The sequence below is a fragment of the Topomyia yanbarensis genome, chromosome 2 (assembly GCF_030247195.1).
Source record: "Topomyia yanbarensis strain Yona2022 chromosome 2, ASM3024719v1, whole genome shotgun sequence".
NCBI lineage: Eukaryota > Metazoa > Arthropoda > Insecta > Diptera > Culicidae > Topomyia > Topomyia yanbarensis.
The window spans coordinates 459682393-459705978 of NC_080671.1; the positions used below are offsets into that span (position 1 = coordinate 459682393).

Below are 23586 nucleotides of genomic sequence, written 5' to 3' on the forward strand. Positions count from 1 at the left end.
AGTTTTGTACCTTTCTCAATTCGCTTTGTGATAATTAAATGGGATTGGAAACAGCTTCTTGAGAAAGCGAAAATGTTACTGGAAGGTGATCAGAATCAAAGTCACCTTAAATTCATTGCAATTTTGCTAGCAAATCCCCACCCAGTTTGAAAAGCTTCAAACCTGGAGGTAGAATTTAGCATTGCAGTCATCAATTGAAACATTAATTGCTGCAAGAAATTTGATTTTTCTATCGTAATGCTACCTAGATCGGTTGGAGCAAAGGAAGCGCTGTATGATAACCAAATTGGGGGTGTGGTAGTCATCGTTCTTTTAGTCTTGTAACCTGTCACTATAGCATAAGATGGCATACCATTGTAGGGTGATGTGACGAAGACAGATCCTTCTATAGGTAGAGAAGCTTTAATTGTATTTGGAAACGGATTAACACGTTAAAGCTTGTTTTCTAGAAGTGTACCTAATGAAGTAGGTAATTTTTTATTTGTTATTTTTGTTGCTTTGAACGAAATTTTATATTTTTTCCCGACTGGGAAATGTCCAGAAATTCGATTTTTTCGCTACAATTAGCGCATTCGAAACTTTCTTTCACCGGACAAGCGTCCTTTGTGTGCGATTTATCTTCACAGACCATAAATTTGGAATCCAAATGACAATTTTTGTGCTGTGCCCAAAGCCCTGGCATCTACGACACTGGGTCAGATTTTGAATTCTGCCCCCATGTCGTCTATAATGTTCATACTTTAACACGTACACGGAACATAAAACGTGCATTTTCTAACACTTTCAAATTATTAACATTATTACGAATAAAATGAATTGAATAAAACATTGAGATAATATTCAGAGCGTTGTGGCAGTTGGAGCCGTTCGCTTTTCTCTTCATAAGAATAACTTGTGAAGGAGAAAAGCCAAATAAATTTTTCAATTCGTTAGATATTTCGTCCAAACTTTGACCAAATACAAATATGTTAATACGGAATGCTCTGACGATTTTTCGAGGACACGTTTTAAGCTACCCAATGGTACAGCGAGGTACACTGTCAAAGTGACAGTGTACTTTGATGAAATTGTGTTAAAACTGATGAATTTCTGCACGGATGAATTTCTTTAGCAACGGATGAATTTCTTTAGCAACGATCGACACATGCAATTGTTTTGGTTACCTGTTGACGAAAATTTGAGTTTTTTAATAATTACAGTAATTAGTCGGTGATCCTGTTGGATATCATTTTCACTTATTAGTTTTGAAGTTCATTGGTTTGTTTGGGATTACGATCATAGTTGCAACTGGTTGGTAATGTTTGCGCAGCATTCAAAAATGAAGGAGGAAGAAATCAAGTGAAATGTTTTATGTCATTCGGAGACAACAGGTACTAACTAACGTTGTTACATATTAATATCCACCGTAATCACTGCTACCGCGCTGGAGGAAGGCAGTCTGGAATCGTATGGCAAATCAGAACAAGTGTCAGAAAGCAATGATGCACCGGCAAAAATACCTGTCGGTAAAATTTTGACAATGTTTTTATCAATAACGGAGTTGACACTTTAATGGAATACTATGCCCCATGGTGCGGCTATTGCAAGAAGCTAATACCGATCTTCGAAGAACTGGTTACTAAACTCAAAAATGAGGATGTTTCTGTCGTGAGGATATCCTCAAGTCGTGAGGATGTTTGTGTCGTAAGCCACCGCCAATGATGTTCCGCCAAGGTTCAACGTCCGAGGTTTCCCAACGCTGTATTGGTTGTCGAAGGATGGCAAAGGGGATGATTTTAAAAATATGTCCGGTGAAACTATCCAATCTAACGAACGCACCTGATCACACTTTTCTTCTATGTTAGCTGCAGAATCAATGAACTGACGTCCATATTTGCGTAAAAACTCTATTTTAACGGGATTATCTGAATTGCGTTTCATTTTATGAATCTGCAATGGTTTTTTTCACATTTGACAACCAAATGAAAATAAAACAAAACCACCAGCATGCTTTGATCAGCTGGCGTTGCCAGTTTAATTGTTTTCTGACATCTCTAAGCTGTCAAGACAAATCATAGGAATTGGGTAGCATAATTGGTTTCTTTCGATGAGCCAAAAAATGATGCCCCTTTTGTATGGGACCTTGGCGTATTTAATTTGTATTTGCTCTGACCTTGCAGTAATAAAGGCCCAAACGCAATGGCGACGGAAGCGTAACGGCAACGGCGGAATTGTCGCGGTTTGTACTAAAAAAACGCGACCATTGCCGCGCATTCAGAACGCAATGAACATCAGCGGTTAGAACGCGGTTGGCGCTTGACACTTCTTTGTTGACAAATTTTGACCAAACCAAAGCGACTTTCCTTTTCCAAAGCTCATCGCAGTGAATGTCTGCTTTACCAATCGTGGTCGGTCCACTCGATTCCTTGATTAAAACAGCAAAGCTGTAGTAAATAATGGCACAGGACTACCGATACTATCCAGCCGAACTACAATGCGACAACCTTGTTCACGGATTCTAATATAAACCTAGTTTAATCATTGCATGCTCGAATAATATAAATCTGGTTTAATCATGTGAAATATATGTTTGTTGGACTGTCCTTAATGCTTTCACTGAAGGGGGAATAGATTATATATCTGGTGATTGATTGCAATCGCTTCATCTGCTGCGGGGTCCCAATGTAGATTTGGATAAAAATATAAATTATGGATAGCGTAACGCCAAATATTCAGGTCATGGCAAGAAATTAGTATAGCCATGTCGGAATTCGGTAGAACAATCTGCATGACATCTATGTTTTTTAAAGAAAAACGGTTGTCAATTCTACCAAGCGGGTGCTATCGAAGGACATAGACATTCACATCGCATTTTTTAAAATAGTCGGTCATACAACTTCTTTGCTGCGTTTAGGGAATCCGAACCTAAACTGATTTAAATAATGAAGAACGCCATTAAACAAACGAACAATGAAGAACGCCATCGATTCGAAAGCATCCAACGCACCGACGTCAGATCTTTTGACCAAACCTGTAACCGAATCTTGAGAACATTAGAATCGCAGGTTTGATTATATTCAAAACATTCTGCCAAAGACCCAACCATGAACCGGTGTCTTTGATATACTGCAGATAAATGGTTTACGTATCGTATCCGGTAGCGGGGTTCTCCCTTTCAATCAATGTCAATTGGTTTATCCTGGCTAACGCTTGCTTTGTACACTTGCTTGCAAAGTGGCTTACGAAGTTGGCCTGTGCATCCAAAGGTGCCCCAACCCAAAAAATTGCAAAATGGCTAGTGCAAGAATTTCAAAATATGCCAAAAAAGTTTTCCAGCCGGTCCATCACCAATACACAAGAATTCACTCTCAAACTTCAAAACTCAGGTAAAATCAAAGACGATGAGATTATGGTCTCCTTTGACGCAAAATTGGCAAGCAACTAGATGTGAGATAAGCACAGTTTCGAGTCCTGCACGAATAATACTTCGAATAAACTGAATAAATTAAAGAAAAATAATCAAACAAATGAAAATTTAAAATAATTATGAAGCAAAAAATAAACAAAAAGTATTTGTTCGGTATCGCCGAAAGGTAACCCCACCAACAAAAACTAGTACCCCTTATCACCACCGACTCTATAAAAGGAGAACCCCTAGCAAGCTTAAGTTTAGTTTGATTTTCACCTCCAACCTGTAAACATCTTCAGAAAATAAACAGTTAGCAGTATAAGTGTTCTAGTATTCATTACACCACCAACCAGCCAGGTGTGAGCATCGCCGAAAGGGTCCTTTTCAGGACCATAAGAATTAAATTAAATTTTCCTACGGCGATTGCTCATTACCATCCAGGACGAAGCATCCACTGGACAATTGGATACCCAGCCAATTTTCAAGCGATTGAGCTTTCTACCAACCGGAACGTTCCCCAAGTTGGAACAGTATTCATAAAATGGATAGAATGATTAATATAAATCAAACCAAGCTCAAACAAAAATTAGACAATATTAAAAAAAGTTATGAAATTAAATTGTTTCAAGCTAACAAACTGTCATACAATAATAAAAAGAACTGACTAAACCGAATTAATAAAATGAAGAAACTGAGTAAAACATATGAACTTGGAAAAATTGACAATTTAACAAAGCGATTAAAACAAATGAAATAAATAATGTGAATAAATAAAAAAAATGAAATACTAAGATAAATAATATAATAAGGATAAAAGTGAACTTTCATACCTAATATTTTTCTAGCACATCATAGTTCAGCGGTTGCTGAGATAATTACCTGATATTAGTGCACATACATACATACACCCCCCACACGCACACATACATACCGACATTGTCCCAATTTGTCGAGCTGAGTCGATTGGTATATGAGACTCGGCCCTCCGGGCCTCGGAAATTTTTTTTTTAAAGTTTGAGCGAATCCTATACATTTCTTTTGTAAGAAATGTAAAACCATTCTTGTAAGACCGCTTTGTTTAATTTATTACATGTATTAAATAAGGCTATGGCAATTGGCAATTCACATTCGACAGTTTACATGACGTCACCCATGTTACTGGTTGGTACGTTCGTCGATGGGTGTCAAACAAGATTCTCTGAAGCGTTCTTTATGTCACATGTCACATCGTGTTCTCGGAACGACTCCAACTCCAAAAAATCCGTCAATACCTTCAACAGAACACACAAGATTTTTGTGATCAATTCGTGGAAATTAATGTATTTTCATGAAGGAATCCGGATCATGCAACGGCCAAGCCCGGGGAAGATCTAACAGAAAGTGTACCACTGAATTTATAGTGGCGCTAATATACCATCGTTATATGATTGATCCAACTATATACACTACAGTGCCAAATACCTTGATCGATTTTGAGTAAAATGAGTAAATGGTAAAATAAAAATAAAATAAAATAAAATACTGCTTTTACGGTTTTAAAAATGACCGCCCTTCGAGGTTTTCTCGGTTGAACCTCAAAATGCTCAATTTGTTGACTAGCCGTAATCTTAAAAAGCTACGAATTTATTGAAATTACGGAAAAATTCTAGAAAACTTGACCCATTTCTGTTCAAATTGACATATGAAGGATTCCTTTAGAGAAGAATGGACAATTTTCGATTTATTTTCAAATAGATAAATTAATCATGATTGTCTGTCATATGTTCTTTGGTGTACGTATTTCCTGTATTAAATTTTAAGGTTCTAATTAAACCAATGCGGGACATATCACGGGATACAATTTGACATGGAAAATTTTGCCAAACGCGAGAGATGTTTAGTCATTTTAATTTAAGCATACCTAAACCACGACTTGACAACTTCTATCGTGACGATTGTTTACTCAATCGTAACAGCAGAAACCCTTCATGTATTTCTATTTGACACTCGTGTGAACAGCGATTAGTTTTCAGATGTCACTTAATATTGTCTTAGTGCCTAGGTGGTATACCTATACATACATTTGATAACTCCCGAGGAAGTGGCATCAGCGTCGATCCGTACGCTATTAATTGGTGCATGAAATATTGAAAGTGCAAAATCGAACAGCTCCCACATTCCAATCGCTTGACGTGGAGCTGTTCGAAGAGCAGACCTGATAATTTCGCTGTCACGCTAGCTTCATTAGAGCAGATTAGCCAACAATAACAACGCTTTGTAAAAGGCGAATGGTAACCAAACAACACGTATCAGAAACGCCTACTACACCACACACCGGCGGGAATCGCCTTATACCGAGGAAAAAGAAACTGGCTGATTTCGATCCACCGAGTACACATGATCGAAATGGACTCGATTTTTATTCCGGCAGGCAGGGCTAGAAAGACGGACATCACATAACACGAGCGTGTCACTATTTCCTTCTATTCCATTGAATTGTTCTAATGAGTTCTAATGTAATAGTCACATACCTTCAAAGATACAATATAATCAGGAACATATTAGCTAAAATATGTACACCAAAGTGGCAAGCTTCCTAGTCCTACCAGGAGTATCTGCCAATCTAGCTAACGGATCAAAGTGCCTGAAACTTATATGGAATTTTTCGTCAATTAATATGAATTAAATTGATTTGCTCGTATTTTCGTTAGGTGCTTATGTCCAAATCTGAAAGAAAATGTTTTTGTCTATAACTTTGGCGAAGACTGGAGGTTGATCAAACTTCATAGAAGAAATTAATACTTTCAACGAAGTGAGGTCTGGGTAAGTTTTGTACGGGGCCTATCAGTGCAGTGTGTTGGTTAATCAGTATTCATTTGATTCGTTTGGGTTTTTCGACGTTCTTCTAATTTTCCTAAGTCATTTCGCTTGCTGCTAATTATTATAACGTGTTTTAACTCTGTAGTGTGAACTTAGTGTTACTTTCGGGAATTATATGATATGTAATACTAGAAGGGTTCAGATAAAAAATTAGACCCTTATTCACAGAAAATATCTTATATCTAAAAAAATGAATAAACAGAAATGAACAAAAAAAACCTTATTTATATTTTTCATATTGAGTTTATATGACGTTAATTTCTGTCATTTATCTTTCTCAGGTATTTTATTGTTATGGCCTAAGAGAGAAGCAGATATTCAACATTTCCATAAAGTGGCCTACACAACAAAGTATAACAATAATCGTCAACCGTCGAAGCTATGAGTGCTGCCAGTATACTAGAATTACAGACGTGGATTGTATACCAGAGAATTGCTGCCGAATGTGCAAATTGTTTGTGTAAGTATATCTGGAAAGAAGGAAAAACCACAAATAGCAAATATTTAGCCTCGATTCGATATGTATGTAATCACTCGCTACTGAACTTCAGATTTAATCAGACGTCTGAAACACGTTTGGCAAATGTTTGTAGGTGGCGCATTGATCGATGCAATGCAGTTGGAGTACAGCTGTCAAACACGTGTAGCGTTTATAACATTGAAAGGTTACACATATGACAGATTTTTAAATAAATTTTGCTCTAGCTTCTGGGATATTTTGAAGACAGTGTTAATTTGCTACTTCCATAAATTTCGCGGGTTGGGAAGTGAATTACTTGAAGCTAATAATTTTTAATCTAATTACTTTTTCTTTGTATTTTATGTTAGCTTGTACCTAAACATATTTTAAATTGTTCTGTTCTCTAGTCGTGAAAAAAAACTAATGAAAACTCTTTTAGACTAGTAGTTGCTTGAATAGTTGTCATAAACTTTTTTTTTCAAGTTCAAATAAAACTGTATTTGATACAAATGAGCTAAATGTAACATTTTGATTTAACTTTTTTTGTGTGAAAATGTACATTTGTTTACAATTTTCTGAGAGGTAAAAACTAGATGTAGCCACCAAGGAAAAAGCCTAAAGGCTGTGAAAGAAAACGGAAAACTTTAGTATCAAGGTGGGATTTTCTATAGCATTCATGTCAAAACAGGTGTTGTACTGCCTACTACGATAGAAAAATGGAACCGTGAATGTTTCAAACTTATGACATCGAACATCTGCGTGTATGTGGAACGAAAAGTGCTGAAAATGTTTTTAAACTATTTAGACACAATTGATAGAGGGACTGGGAGCTGTGAATATAGTTTTTCTTTTGCGTTCGTATGTTAGTTCACCTTGTACATTAGTTTTAATTTGCACTTTTAGATTCTTGATTTTGTTTTTTTTTGTTTGTTTCGTTTGTTCCTCACAGGAATCTAATATACAATAAAAACAACCGGCGGTACATCAAACAAACGCTTATTGTTGTCTTTTGCATCATCGACGGCACTTGAAAGCAATTTCGTGTTGCGATAGTTCGAAGCAAAGTGAAATACAACCCGGACTCAGGAAAGCGCTCTGTTCAAGAGCTTGTCCATCACGGGATACAGATACACCGGTAAACGACTATCAGCATCATCAATCTATTGAAGTCGAGAGCGAGCTGCCGCAATTTGGATTGATTGGAAAGTGAATTGCGCACGTGTAGATTGTATATCTAGCGTGGAGGAAGTGGAAGAAAAGTTCCTTAGAAGAAGGAGGAAAAATCACCGTTAGAGGTCACCCACCGTGGCGGAATCGAAGGAAAAACATAAAAGAAATTTGTTTTTTTTTGGTGTCTGATACGTTGCCACCGGTCTGACCTTAATTGCAGTGAAAACACCACCCGGCTTGATTTGTGTTCGCTTGTTGAGACACGAAGCAGAAATATCACCAGAAGCAAAATTATCGACCGTCACAAACGAAAGAAGGCATTGATTGTCGTTTAGCGCCTTAGTGCCATCAGGAAATTGACAAAGAAACTCACGCCAACTCTTGCCGGAGAAATACCGACGCCAACAAAGACTTGTTTGCTTTTGTTATTATTATTAGAGTGATTAATTTTTCAGACAATAAATCTTAATTTGGCTTGGTAGAGAGAACATGATCGATACAGGTAAGTTCTAATTTTCTTTTTCATTATTATTATTATTATTATTATTATTGTAAAGTTTGATTTTATGTAGGGTGATGAGCCTATTTGCGCCATGTTTCTATTATCACCCTACCCATTTGAAGCCGTTGGTTAGAGCAGTGTCTGCCATCTTTGTTCAACGCATTGAGTCAAATGGTAGCGCAACAATAGGGGCACTCGATTCGAGTTTTCATTGTGCTCAAACACGAGAATTTTACTGTTTTCAACGCATTTGTGTTATTATATTGGTTCTTAACAACGAAGCAAAGCGGTTGATGTCAATTTTTACGCATTCCATTGATTGTAAGGCAAGAAATTACCGAATTAGTGAGGCACCTTGCTTAGTATGGTGAAAATAGGCTCATCACCCTATATACATTTATTTTTATCTCAACCCGGAAAGGATTGCCTTTCTAAATAAATTGGATATCCAATAATGCGTATCAAGATAGACGGGATGCGGTGAGCTGTCGAATCCTTCACGCTTGTGTGCGCTTTGCGTGCGTTGGCCCTGTCGCTGATCGTAAATAAATAATAACTGTTCAACGAAAGCTTCAGTCCGGTCAGGTTCTTGTTCCATTTCACTAATTAGTTATTCAGGCTTGCTACTAATGTGTACATATAGGGTTGTTCAGTGAAACATTTTAAGGTGTATTTAAAAATGTAATATCATGTACAAAGAGTGGAACGATCAATATGCATGAGGTAGTCCAGATTTGAACTATTGAAATTTTTCTATTCAACCATTTATGATACTAAATATATATTGAGTGAAAAAAAGATCCCATGCAGAATTCGAGCTCGTTTAGACATGCATAGTCTGAATCTGAAAAGTCTATTTCCAGATAGTCGATTTTTGCCAAACGAAAGTTAACGGATGACACTATATCTCGGCCGCCAAACCGAATAAACGTTGTTGAGGAATATAGTTAACGTTTGGTATTTATATTTCTTCTCAATCTGTTTTCGTGAACCGTAAAGTAGCATGCCTATATCTTTTATGCGAACGCTTTATGATACTAAGGGCTTATCCATAGATAACGGTAATGATTTAAGACAGGGGAGGGACTAAGAAAAGTCCACACATGGATCAGTATTGTTCGCGTGGACTACTATTATGATAGTGAAATGTTTTGGTTTCCAAAACTACTTAATTAGTGGCCGTACTACGTACTTTTGACCTTCTTAAATTGTCTCAGAATCGCTGTTAAGAGTTAAGTTTATTATCGAAAATCTTAAAATCTTGTGATATGAGCTGATTTTATTGAAAATCAAAGTTTTGAATATTGGTCTAATTGGTCATATAACATTGTTTCGAAATCATTGAGAAAGAACTGTAGTTTACTACTTGAAATTACAATTCCACTAATGTAATATTTTTGGCCACATTAAAGAAAAACTAGAAATTTATTATCAACAAAGTTTTAGCGTTTTTTGAGTGGCCAATAAAGATTACTGGTGGCCATATAACGAATCGTTGGCATCTGGAATTGTCTCAGAATCTCTGAACAACGGACGGAGATTTACAATAAAAAACGCCACTAGCACAGCTAGCAAATGTTTGGCTTTATTGTCTATTGTTTCGTAATTGTTGGATAAGATCTAAAATTTACTAGCAAGAAAACGTTACCAGTAATAGCAACATTAATCGATTTACCAATGTAGATTGCTCATGAGCATTAGAGTGGGACACGGTTATATATATATATATATATATATATATATATATATATATATATATATATATATATATATATATATATATATATATATATATATATATATATATATATATATATATATATATATATATATATATATATATATATATATATATATATATATATATATATATATATATATATATATATATATATATATATATATATATATATATATATATATATATATATATATATATATATATATATATATATAAAAATGCTCCGTGTAACTTTTTGGGTCCCATTTAGCTCCCAGAACAACTCTGCAAATTTTTAGCGATGAAACTATATTTTTGCGCCCACAATTTAAAGTTTACGTGGAATTTCGTTTGGGAAAATCGTCTTTTGAAAAATAATTCTTCCAAGAGTCGCCAGTTACTTCCTAAAAATAAATAGATGTCTGATTTTTATAGGAAATTTGTTAAGGAAACAAAGTTTAGAAGACTGCAAAACGATGTAATGCTTGTGGAAAAAGTTATTAAGCAACAACTGATTGATGCCCTGAAGATTGATGAAAATTTCACTTTTCATAGTAGCACTGCTGCTGACGATCGAATTATAAACAAAAATTTTAACTTTCACTTATTATGTACAAAAGAAGCTTAAATTCATATAAATAAATATAGGTAAATGATTTAGACACATTAAGAGAAGATTAAACCAAAATTGCGTATAATTGGACAACCAACAGGTGGTACTAGAAATAATGAATATTTTATCAATCGTCAGAGCATCAATCGGTTTCTGCTTAATAACTTTTTTCTCAAGCGTCAGATCGTTTCGTGGTTTTCGAGACTTTATTTCTTTGTTAAATTTTATATAAAAACCACATAGCGATTTATTTTTAGGAAGTAATAGGCGACTCCTGGAGGAATTATTTCGCGAAAGTTACAAACATACAAAATCCCATGTAAACTTTAAACAGTGGGCGCAAAAATATAGTTTCAGGGATCGAGCTAATAATTTGCACAGTTGTTCTAGGACCAAAATGGGACCTAAAAAGTTGCTCGGAGCTGGAATCTAATTTTTGTCCCACCCTAATGAGCATATTGGCCAATTCAAAAATTATGCTACCGATATATGCTATATTTGGTTGTCAGATAACTTGGCCGATTCTTCCTGGAATAGCGTAACAATTCTTTATATGGCATCCTATTTTCTAATCAATATAAAAATTTTGTGTATTAATAAGGTTTTGTAAATTTGTAAGTATTTTTTCTCTCCCAGGGATAATGGACAATCCAATTCGTTCTTTACGAACTGCTTTATTTTGTTAGAATTTATAGTTAGTCCGATTATCGCAACATTCCTTTTACACAGCACAAACGCCTCTTCCACCGTACTGCGATCGACATAATGGGTGTCGATGTCGTTCGCGGAACCAAAAAGTATGTTGGAGTTATTGCTCCGGATGTCTCTCTGACTATTTTGACGCTTGCCTTTTATCAATCCAGCGAAACGCAACAACTTAATCAATTTTAATATATTATTATCAAGTATTATCTGATCCAATTCTTTTCGTTTCACTGAATCATACACCGACTAGGCAGGCCGAAAGCAAATGTGAAGAATTCTTCGTCTTGTGCAATGATGCTATGCTCGTTCGATGGCACAAAAACAAAGCTTTCTCGTTCGCGTGAAATAGCGAGAACACTCTTAGCAGTCCATGATCTTCGTGCATTCACACTCGCCTGTGCTGTTTAAGGTTCAAGTTACCGTTTTTAAGCATGTGTTAGAATTGAACGCTTGGTAGTGTGCGTAGGAAAATTTGTGTTCAGCTTTGCCACCGGATTATCCATATAAACCTTTTTAAAACTCTAAAAGAAGAATATCAGTCGATTTATTAGATCATCACGATTCAATTCATGCAAAATACCTGTTGGAAAAACCATCGGCTTAGCTGAATGGTGCTTTTGAAAAAGTGGCTGTGGTTTTTTCATTGCGCAGTTGTGTTGCGTACCCCCGCTCGGTGTGGTAGTGTGATAAAAAATCACAGCCACTTTTTCAAAAGCACCATCCAGCTAAGCCGATGGTTTTTCCAGCAGGTATTTTGCATGAATTGAATCCTGATGATCTAATAAATCGACTGATATTCTTCTTTTAGAGTTTTGAAAAGGTATAAATGGATAATCTGGTGGCAAAGCTGAACACAATTTTTCTTATGCATACTACCAAGCCTTGAGGTAACTTGAGCCTTAATATATTTTTCGCCTGCGAGATAAAACAGCACTCGAGCATTCGCGAGAAAAGCTTCCTTGAATACCGCCACATACTAGATGAACACGCAGAAAAATTTAGCATATTTAAACCAAAAATATGTGTTATTGTATTCAATCAATTATTGTTTATCACTGTAACCAACAAAATTATTAGTTTCACAATAATTTTTTATTAGAAAAACAATGTATTTTTGCTTTCAATAAAAACATTTTTAATTTCAATAATTTTCATTTATTTTCAATAAAAAAAATATTAGAAAGCAAAACGATAAACTTTTTTATTGAAACAATAAATAAATTTTATTGAATTCAATAAATAAATTTATTGTCTCCCGACCAATAATTTTATTTATTGAATTTAATCCATATTTTTATTGAACCTACAAATCTTTTTTCTGCGTGAAAGCTTGAGTTTTTCGCGAGTATTTCCGCTCGAGATTTTGCTTCACCCAGGCGCGAATGATGAAGAGCGCTGCGCATGCTATTCGCACACGCCTGCGAACGAGCATGGTGTGTTTTTCGCTCGTTTCGCAGCACTGGTCTTGTGCTCGTTAGGAGTCAGGAGTTCCACCTGAGTCTAACAGCATCGTCAGTTACGATCGAGACGATCATCATATCCCTACTACTGGTATCAAGCCATTCATTAAGTTCGTAGTGCCGTGTCGACTCCTATTGCGATTGAACTATTAATTGATTTTATGTTTTATACACGGAGGGCTAGTCACTACTAATGATACAGCTCAGTTTGCAGAATTCCAATTTTTAGCTACTTATTTGCCAACTAGTTTCTTGTCACAGAATTCTGAGATCAAGTAAAAATCCAAACCTCACTATATATAAATCTGACTAGCAGTAACATCTACACTAGAACCGTTAAATAATGAAGTTTGCTATTACTACGAGAGCCAAATTAATCGCCGGAATTTATTGTTCCTGTCAACAATTCTAATTTAAACACCAACAATTTAAATCCAAATATCTCCGAATGTTTCCATTGTAGAAACTGGTATCTTCTAAAGAATAATTCAGAATTATTTCCTGTATCGTATAAGCTTAGTTGGAAAATCACAAAGCTATTTTAGTTCAGCTAACAGTAAGATGAATACCCGAGCAAATACTCATGGGTTCAAACACCACATAGCCCCTTGAAAAGACCTTAAACATGGTCCGTGACAAAATTCACAACCATCAAGACACCATAAAATGGTCTCAGTAACCCATAAATACACCAACATATGGTATTTTGTATGGGATCTACCGGACCATGGTGATGGTGTTTTCATGGTTTGAACCCATTTCAAACACCCATGTCAAACCCCATGACCATAGGGGTATTATGGGCTTTTCGTTTGTTCGGGTATCGTTAATAGATGCATTGTATTAGCCTTGTAGTTGGCTAAAGTTCACTTTAGTTGCCTCAAGTTCAAATTCATTCTGAGAAGTGAAGATGTTATCCCGAGCAAATTCTCATGGGCTCAAACACCATACAACCCATTAAAAAACAATGAATATAGTCCGTTTCAAGTTTGACAACCATCAAAACACCATAAAATGGTCTCAATAACCCATGGATACACCAAAAATTGGTTTTTGGATGGGATCTACAGGATCATTGCGATGTTTTTTTCATGGGTTGATCCCATCACAAACACTATCAAAATACCATAGAGTGGTGGTGAATCTGGACCATAAGCATGTAGGTATTATGGGCTTTTCGTTTGCTCAAGATATGTGTATACAATTCATCTCCCACCTGACCGGCAGTGTTTGTATGGAAGAAACTTGTCTTTATTGCTAAATTGGTGTACATCACATTTTTGTTCTAAAGATAAAAGCTCTACTGTATCAAGTTTTCCATAATGACGGCCAACATTTAAGGCTCAAGTTACTTTTTTTGAGCATGTGTTAGAATTGAACGCTTGGTAGTATGCGTAGGAAAAATGTGTTCAGTTTTGCCGCCGATTTATCCTTATAAAGCATTCATTAAACTCTAAAAGAAGAAAATCAGTCGATTAATTATATTATCAGGATTCAAATCATGCAAAATAGTTAGTGGAAAAATAATTGACCGGGCGGGATGGTGCTTTTGAAAAAGTGGCTGTGGTTTTTTCACTACGCAGCACCATGGGCCACAAATCGATTTTTTTGGTCGAAAATCCAAAACTTATAAACCGTTAGTACTAGACTTTCAGTGTCTTTGGAACAAATTGTCTACAATAAGTGCTCTTCATTTTAGGGGAAACAAAATTAGGGTGGCCCTCTCGATTTTTGAAATAAAAAAATTATCTCCTGAATGAAAAAAGATAGGAGAATATGATCTTCCAAAGAAATGTAGAGAAAGCAATTTTGAGTAACTTTGCTGAAAACGTCGAAACTCTATCTTCAACGGTTTTTATTTTAGAGCGATTTCCCTTGTTCCGTTTAGGGTGGCTCTTAAAAATTCAGTTTTTTTAATATAACTTCTTTGAAGTTGATTTGTCGTGAATGTCAACTTCAGACAAAAGTTAGCTCTTACAAATGCGCACATTTCTTCTTCAGAGACGAACTCATTAACTTTTATATGAACAGAGTTATTGACGATTTTATGCTAAAAATTCGACATTTTCTAAGCTAAATAACTCCGAAGGTGGCAAAAAGTGGCAATCAATGTTATGACCATCAGATAGTACTTTAAAAACACTACAAAATAAGGGGTACATGGTTTGTCTCCTAGCTACTGTTCATGTGAAATGTTTGCTTATAAACTACCTCTGTTCCATGGGCCAAAAATCAACATTTTGTTGAAAATCCAGTTCTTATATCCCGTAAGTGCTAGACATTCAGTGTCTTCAGAAGAATTTCTTCACCATAAGTGCGCTTCATTTCGGTGTAAAAAACTGGGTGGTCTCCTTGATTTTTGGAATGAAAATAATTTCTCCTGAACAATAACAATAGAAGTATAAAGCCCTACTGAAAATAAAAAATAATCATGTTTGAGTAACTTTGTTACTCAATTCCTTAACTATCACCAGAGGCTTTTATTTTACGGCATTTTCCATTATTTGGTTTGGCCTGACCTTTAAAAAAATAGTGTTTCAATAAAATACTTTTGAAGTAAATTTTACAAAAAAATTGTTCTGATAAATGACTATTTTTTCTTTGGAGACCAACTTATTAGTTTAAAAAACTAATATATTGAATTTTTTCAGCGGTAAATTTTTTTCTCTGCGTTTCAACAATTTCTACACTGATGCGGAGAAAACTGCCCATTTTGAATAAAAGTGGAATAACCCACCTAATGCCCACCTAATAACCACTATTTGGTTACGTTTTAATTATTATTTCTCGTGGAAAACTTACAACGAAATGCGTAAAAAATACCCATTAATGAAAATCGTCCCAGAATGAAAAATACTGAAAATAGTTTTTTTTTCTGAATTTAAAAAAAATGTACAACACCAGTTTTACATTATTTCCCCTGGGTTAAAGTATAAGAATCCTGATAGAATCTCTATCCTAAAGCCTAAAATCAACATAAAAACTGTCAGTTGACAGAATCCCCGAATCTTCCAGGGCAGTCTAAATTGTTGAATTATCGCATATTTGCACAATTCTAAATAGTCTAAACTGCCGTTTTTAATAAGTAGGTTATCTCGCTTGAAGTAATTCATTATTAGCATCTATATATACATTGGCATAACTTCATCGAGTTATTATGAAATGGATTAGAAGTACTCATTGTTAGAAGCAAAAAAGTACCCATAGTTGACAGCTCGAATAACTTCCGAAAATAAGCAATTTATATTGATATCATTGATAAAGTTTTTTTGCCGCGTTTGGAAAATAACTTCAAAGGGGGAGACTGCCAATCTATCCGTTGGATAATAATAAAAAAATACTATAAATGAGAGCTGAACAGCTTGTCCCCCAACGTACATTCACGTGGATTTTTTTTTGTTAATTTTCAAAGGAAAACAATGGTATTTTGCGAAACTATTAGGCTAAATTACAGTGAGCTGAAGCAGAGGAGGTAATATAATTAATAAAAGACAAATAAATCATTAATGCTAAACAAAGGGTGTTCCTTTACGGTAAACCTGAGCTTTCAATATATTGTAATATATTCATAATAATTTCTTTTTTGCCATGCGAATAAAACGTATGCCATGCAAATACTCCAAACATTCATTTCATAAACCGTAGTCCGAAAACCACATGTTTTATGTACAATTTCACTCCACGAAACAAGTTTAGAATAACATCTTCCGAGTGTACCGATTTGCATCAGAGATCCGGATATGTGTGTATATAAGAACGGCGACTATGTATGATAAATATATATTTTAAGTACGAATTTAGATGAATACCGCATGCATTCTCTATAACAGAGGGAGTTTATAAGCAAACATTTCACATGAACAGTAGCTAGGAGACAAACCATGAACCCCTTATTTTGTAGTGTTTTTAAAGTGCTATTAGATGGTCATAACATTGATTGCCACTTTTTGCCACCTTCGGAGTTATTTAGCTTAGAAAATGTCGAATTTTGAGAATAAAATCGTCAATAACTCTGTTCATATAAAAGTTAATGAGTTCGTCTCTGAAGAAGAAATGTGCGCATTTGTAAGAGCTAACTTTTGTCTGAAGTCGACATTCACAAGAAATCAACTTCAAAGAAGTTATATTAAAAAAACTGAATTTTTAAGAGCCACCCTAAACGGAACAAGGGAAATCGCTGTAAAATAAAAACCGCTGAAGATAGAGTTTCGACGTTTTCAGCAAAGTTACTCAAAATTATTTTCTCTACATTTCTTTGGAAGATCATATTCTCCTATCTTTTTTCATTCAGGAGATAATTTTTTTATTTCAAAAATCGAGAGGGCCACCCTAATTTTGTTTCCCCTAAAATGAAGAGCACTTATTGTAGACAATTTGTTCCAAAGACACTGAAAGTCTAGTACTAACGGTTTATAAGTTCTGGATTTTCGACCAAAAAAATCGATTTGTGGCCCATGGTGCGCAGTTGTGTTGCGTGCCCCGGGACAGTGTGGTGGTGTGATGAAAAATCACCGCCACTTTTTAAAAAGCACCATTCCGCCCGGTCAATTGTTTTTCCACCAACTATTTTGCATGATTTGAATCGTGATAATCTAATAAATCAACTGATATTCTTCTTTTAGCGTTTAATAAATGCTTTATATGGATAAACCGATGACAAAGTTGAACGTATTTTTTCCAACGCATACTATCAAGCGTTCAATTCGTGTAGACGCTCACCGAAAGTTCTTTGAACCTTAACAGTCCTCTTTTTGACAATAGTGCATATCGTGTATTCTGCTGTAAATTTTATGCATTGAACATATTCGTTCTATCAACTCATTGAATGCTTACTAGAAGTAGGGTTCCTGTGCCCTAATTCATCTTAGTACCTGTATTCATGCTAATCATTTGAACACATTAGTTACACACCAAAAAATAATGAAATTTAAACGACATGTAAATCAATACGAATGTAAACATACAACGATTGAATCAAAAATTTGATTGAAAATTACATTAAAATCAATTGGAGCATCAAACAGCATACAATTTTACACTTTCATTCGTGTAATATTACATGTCATTCATTTTACAGCAATATTCGAGTAAAAATACATAAGAAGCGCATTGGTTTTCCGTTTAAAGAAACTGTAATTTTCAATCCACGTGTAAAATTATAATAAAATTCGTTGAAGAAAGCACGACAAGTCGTGTGTGTTTGTGGTGGAACTTAATTTTACATTTATATTCATGCTCCAAATATGTGCATGAAAATAAACTTAAAATTGCAAAATATTTTTTTCTGTGTAGAGCGGTGTCTGCTATCTCTATTCAACGCATTAGCTTAAATGGTAGGATTAATAAGCGATCGTTGTACTCGACTTTTCGCTTCGCTCAAACGCAAACATTTTTAATTGCACTGGTTTTTAGAAACGAAGCAAAGATACCCTTTTAAGCGCAATCCAATCACTGCAAGTCGAGTAATCAACGAAATAATGTGACATCCTGACTAATGAGATGAATAAGGGCTCGTCTACCCTATATGCAAGAAAATGCCTAAAAATCGCAGCAAAATAAAAGAGACGGGAATAGCAAGTATGCTAACTCTGCATATTTTTGTTTCTCAGTGTAGGTGCATTCTGAGGTCACCTACATATGCAATAAGCCCCGCACAAATACATAAGCGTATCAATTCGATAGTGCATTATATTCACACTTCCAGAATAAAAAATAACATTTTCGATTCTGGCAACGTATTTAGCATTTCATTTTCATTTTGTAGCCTTTGGTGGAGCAATGAGAGCGCAAGTCAGTCCAAGACCGACGATAGGAGAGGTAATGGCAGAATGGTCCATGCAGACCAGAAAAACGCCGTGGGAGAAGATCAGGGTGTGGGTTGGGATAGGGTTAATGAATTGAAGTATACTTGACGAATAATTGCGCTGCAGAATGTGACGAAAAGGTACATTGAACAGTACTACTATTGGCTGTTCAGAAATAAATATAATATGTCTCTCCATAAGGTTTGATATCAAATGTATGTATTTGTGATTATGTGATGCCAATTTATAGGTATTAAACAGGTTTATCCCGTGGTTTTATAAAGTTTGTGAGATCGCGATCGTAGGTGTGCGTGAAAGATCGCGCTGGGCTCAAGCGTTTGTATGTTCACGTGTTTGTCGCGTATGCCAGAACGTATGTGATTTAGCCTGTATAAATTCGATTTTGTAACTGTGTGACCATATGCATATTGTGTGTTCTTGAATGATTGCGCGGACCGTGAATTTGATGCTTACGGTTCAGGTACTAGAAGAGAGTTCCCCCATAACACTAGAGTTTCCGGTCACGTTTCCATAGAACGTGTTGTCTAGTGGATATGAGCGTAATTTTTATTGGTCCAGCTGAAGGCATGAATCTAAGCTGCTAAGGACGAGGGCAGGGACTGCCGGCGTGATCGATTCATGAACACGCGAGCGGTGGGTTGTTGGCGAGATCGCGGGTGTAAGTATGTGTGGATGATTGCAATTGCATGCTCGCGTTTGCTACCCGGTTCATGTTATCGCGAAGGCTAGCGGCATTTGTACGTTTTGAATGAGATATTGTGAGTGTATATGAGAGAATATGCAATTGATTGTGTTAGTGAGTGTTATTATGAATCTAAGTTAAGATATAGCAAAAAAAAGCAAAAAGAACATACCGAATTAAAAGAAAAAAAATTAAAAGAGATTAACTAGAAGCTTATAGATTGACTGATATTTTTTTGGTATACATGAGTAATGTAAAAGTAAACTAATAGAAGTAAAACAAAAACAGACCAATAAAGTAGAAGAAAAGAACGGGAGAGACGCATTCAAAGTTTCTTATATCTGGGAACACAGACACTTTATTTTAAGGTTTGGTTCGCGTGGATGAAGGTTCTTCAAGATTACTATACAGATTTTGAACATTTGACTTAATATGGTCCCAATACTATGGATAGTTCACTTAAATTTTAAATTTAATGCATTGTGCAATTGAATGACGTTTACTTTAGATTTGCGTTTAAGTTGGTATGATCCCAATACCTCTAATTGACTTAAGTTCTAATGCATTGTGCAAATTGAATGATATTTAATTTAGATTATATGTAATGAACCAACAACCATAGGATACTGCATCGGTCTGGATCTAGTTGAATTGACAGGAAATATAATTCAATCTGCCAGTCGTCTGGTTATCCCTTCGCGTCTATCCACTAGAGATGGCCGGGTTCGGGTTTTTGGACCGGAAACCCGGACCCGACCCGAACCCGACGGGTTTCGGGTCGGGTTCGGGTTCTGTAAATTTAAACTTCTCGGGTTCGGGTCGGGTTCCGGGTTTTTGAAATTTTAAACTTTCGGGTTCGGGTCGGGTTCGGGTTTTTGGAATTTGGAATTTTCTGATTCGGGTCGGGTTTCACATCCAACCATTTCTTGACGCTGTTTACGTCTATACACAACACCCAGTGTCTTTTTGTAGTAACTAACTTTACTTCGTGATAGGAATGAATGTCACATATAACCGTACTAAATTTTACCACCTCTGAATCGTCATTATTTCTGATAGTCAAATATTGTATTTTTATTCATATATAAAATTTCTTCTCTTCAGATTCGCAAACAACCCGAATTATCTTATTTTTTGAACGAGCACTCACGGGAGAGCATTCAACTATAAGTGTTTAGCATCTAAAATCTCTATGGGATTTATTTTTCATGTTAATCATCAATAAACCAAATAAACGAAAATTTGTCCGAAAATATTGGTTCAAACGAGTAGAAATCTATGGGAAGTAGAGACAATACAAAACTATTGATCCGGTCCTGATTGGTCATTTTGACAATCGCAAGCATTCGAAAAAAATTCAAAAGTGCCACGAGTGTGCTGAATAGCAGTACTTTTTGCTACTTAGTGAATTACAATCGTACGTTAAGATTTAATTATGTATATTGTTGACAGAAACATTAATTAAAATAATTGATTAATAATTAATAATTTTAAATACAGCACGATTTGTATATTTGGATTTGGATCATCCCAGGGCTGATCCGTTGCATGAACCGGATTCCTTCTTGAAAATACATGAATTCCCACGATCTAAAGAAATTGATCGTAAAAATGTTGTGTGCTCTGTTCAAACCAATAGCGGATTTGTAGAAGCTTGGAGTCGTTCCGAGAACTCCATTGGAGATGTCGAAGTATCTTTACTGGCGCGCATACCGTACTAGCTAATGATGTGACACCAAAAACGCGTCAGAGAATCTTTATTGAGACCCTTCGACACAAATTTAATCGAACCAACCAGTAACGCGGGTAACGTCGTGTAAACTGTCGAATACGAATTGCTAATTGATATAACTTAATTTAATATATGCGATACATACATGTAATAAATTATACAAAACTACTCCTGCAGGAATAGTTTTCGATAAAAAATAGAATCTTTGGTTAAGTACGACGGGCAATGTTGTTTGAATCTATCATCATTACGCCTTTTGTTTCTCCATGCGTTAGCCGCCGATCCTACTTTCCAGTTAAGTCATCGACAATTTATAAGTTTCTCAGAACATTACAAATTCGGTGTTCAATAACAGTAAATATAAATGCGAATTCCTCTATCCAGTAATTCGTTTTGCCATAGGCAGATATAACTTGACGCGTGCTACTTCAGATTCGAGTGGTTCTGTAATTCTTAGATGAGCCTGGGATCTAGCTCGGATGCATAAAATTAAAAAAACCCGGTTGATTCTCCATATCAACAAGTCCGATTCAGTTCGGGTTTCTCAAATTATAAATTTTCTGGTTGGAATTATCGGGTTCGGGTCGGGTTTTACAAAAATTGCATTCTCGGGGTCGGGTCGGGTTCGGTTTTTTTCAATTTTAAAATGTTAACTCGGGCTCGGGTCGGGTTTTTCTAATTTCAAAACTTCGGGCGTCGGGCTTCGGGGTCGGGTTCGGGTTTTTCAATTTTCAAGTTCTCGGGTTCGGGTTCGAAAAAAACGAAACCCGACCATCTCTACTATCCACCACCTGAAGAACGCGCCGTGTTGCTATTAGATTTTAGGGATCAACAGAATCCAAGCTACAAATCCATAAGCATAAAAAAATGCAGTCTGGAGTCCACCGCCAAGCCCATGGATTCTAGCACGTATTTAGCATTAGAAAAATATTCTGGTAAATTACATATATGCGATTGCGATCTGATTATTTTCGTATTTGGCTTCTACCACGATGTAGTCGTCTACGAGGGTAACCAATCAATTTTGGACCCTAGAGGAAGTAACTTTTCGTTTACGTCGAAAAAGATATATTGGCTGTTTTTTTATACAAGATGTACATTAGAGTGGGACATGGTTATATGAAAAAAATAAAATTTGGCTCCGAGTAACTTTTTGGGTCCCATTTAGCTCCCAGCACAACTCTGCAAATTTTTAGCTCGATTGGTGAAACTATATTTTTGCGCCCACGGTTTAAAGTTTACATGGGATTTCGCATGGGAAAATTGTCTTTTGCAAATTAATTCTTCCAAGAGTCGCCCATTAGCTCCTAAAAATAAACTGATGTCTGATTTTTATAGGAAATTTGTTAAGGAAACAAAGTTTAGAAGACTGCAAAACGATGTAATGCTTGTGGAAAAAGTTATTAAGCAAAAACTGATTGATGCCCTGAAGATTGATGAAAATTTCACTTTTCATAGCATCACTGCTTCTGACGGTTTTATTATATACAAAATTTTTAACTTTCTCTTATTATGTACAAAAGAAGCCTCGATTTATTTCTCAAAACCTTGCGAAGTGGCCAAACGATTTAGATACATTAAGAGAGGATTAAAACAAAATTGCGTATAATTGGACAGCCAACAGCAGTGGTGCTAGAAAAAATTAATATTTTATCAATCATCAGAGCATCAATCGGTTTCTGCTTAATAACTTTTTTCTCAAGCATCAGATCATTTCGCGGTTTTCGAGACTTTTTTTCTTTGTTAAATTTCCTATACAAACCACATAACGATTTATTTTTAGGAAGTAATGAGCGACTCTTGGAGGAATTATTTTGTAAAAGTTAACTTTCCCATACAAAATCCCATGTAAACTTTAAAGAGTGGGCGCAAAAATATAGTTTTACCGATCGAGCTAAGAATTTACACAGTTGTTCTAGGACCCAAATGGTACCTAAAAAGTTGCTCGGAGCTGGAATCTATTTTTTGTCCCACCCTAATGTACATGGGTCTGTTCAATAACTACTACTCTTAACTGTCTATGGGTGTTTCATTAATTGCCATAAACTTGAAAGTGATATTTTTGGAAGGCAGTTACTCTATTATTTTAAGAAATAGAAAAAACTGTTAGTACAATTCAGTTGCTTCAATTCTGAATATAAACTTTATATCAATTTTTTTTAATAATTTTATAAAATGCTACCCGTATCAGCATCCTTAAGTGGGGGATACAATGATGTTTGAATCTCGCAATGAGAGTTAAGAACAAAAACATCTATGTACTTGGCTTTTAGGTATAGGGTCAACCGATTGATAATTCGGTATTTAGTAACAGTTTTAATTCGGGTCATATTCTTCATTTATCTAGCATGCGCCGGAGCAGCACAAGGAGCTGATGTTCATAGCGAATATTCACCCGGAATCTGGTTTTTGTTGTGTTTGCCATTACACACCAACTGACAAACAACAATGTTAGCCCAAGTGACCAAAA

General features: G+C 35.6%; 1 protein-coding gene across 6 annotated transcripts in view; it reads left to right on the forward strand.

Annotated features, from left to right (window-relative positions):
* The window catches only part of LOC131685958 (tumor necrosis factor alpha-induced protein 8-like protein), a 54379-nt gene that overhangs the window by 26400 nt on the left and 4393 nt on the right, over positions 1-23586 (forward strand). For 5 of the 6 annotated variants that reach the window (XM_058969995.1, XM_058969994.1, XM_058969998.1 and 2 more), the window contains one exon: positions 6529-6707. In XM_058969995.1, the coding sequence (XP_058825978.1) occupies positions 6629-6707 (79 nt within the window). In that variant the 5' untranslated portion in view covers positions 6529-6628. Of the gene's footprint in view, positions 1-6528; positions 6708-7656; positions 8380-23586 lie in introns of those variants that run through there. The other variant, XM_058969999.1, reaches the window with a different exon arrangement.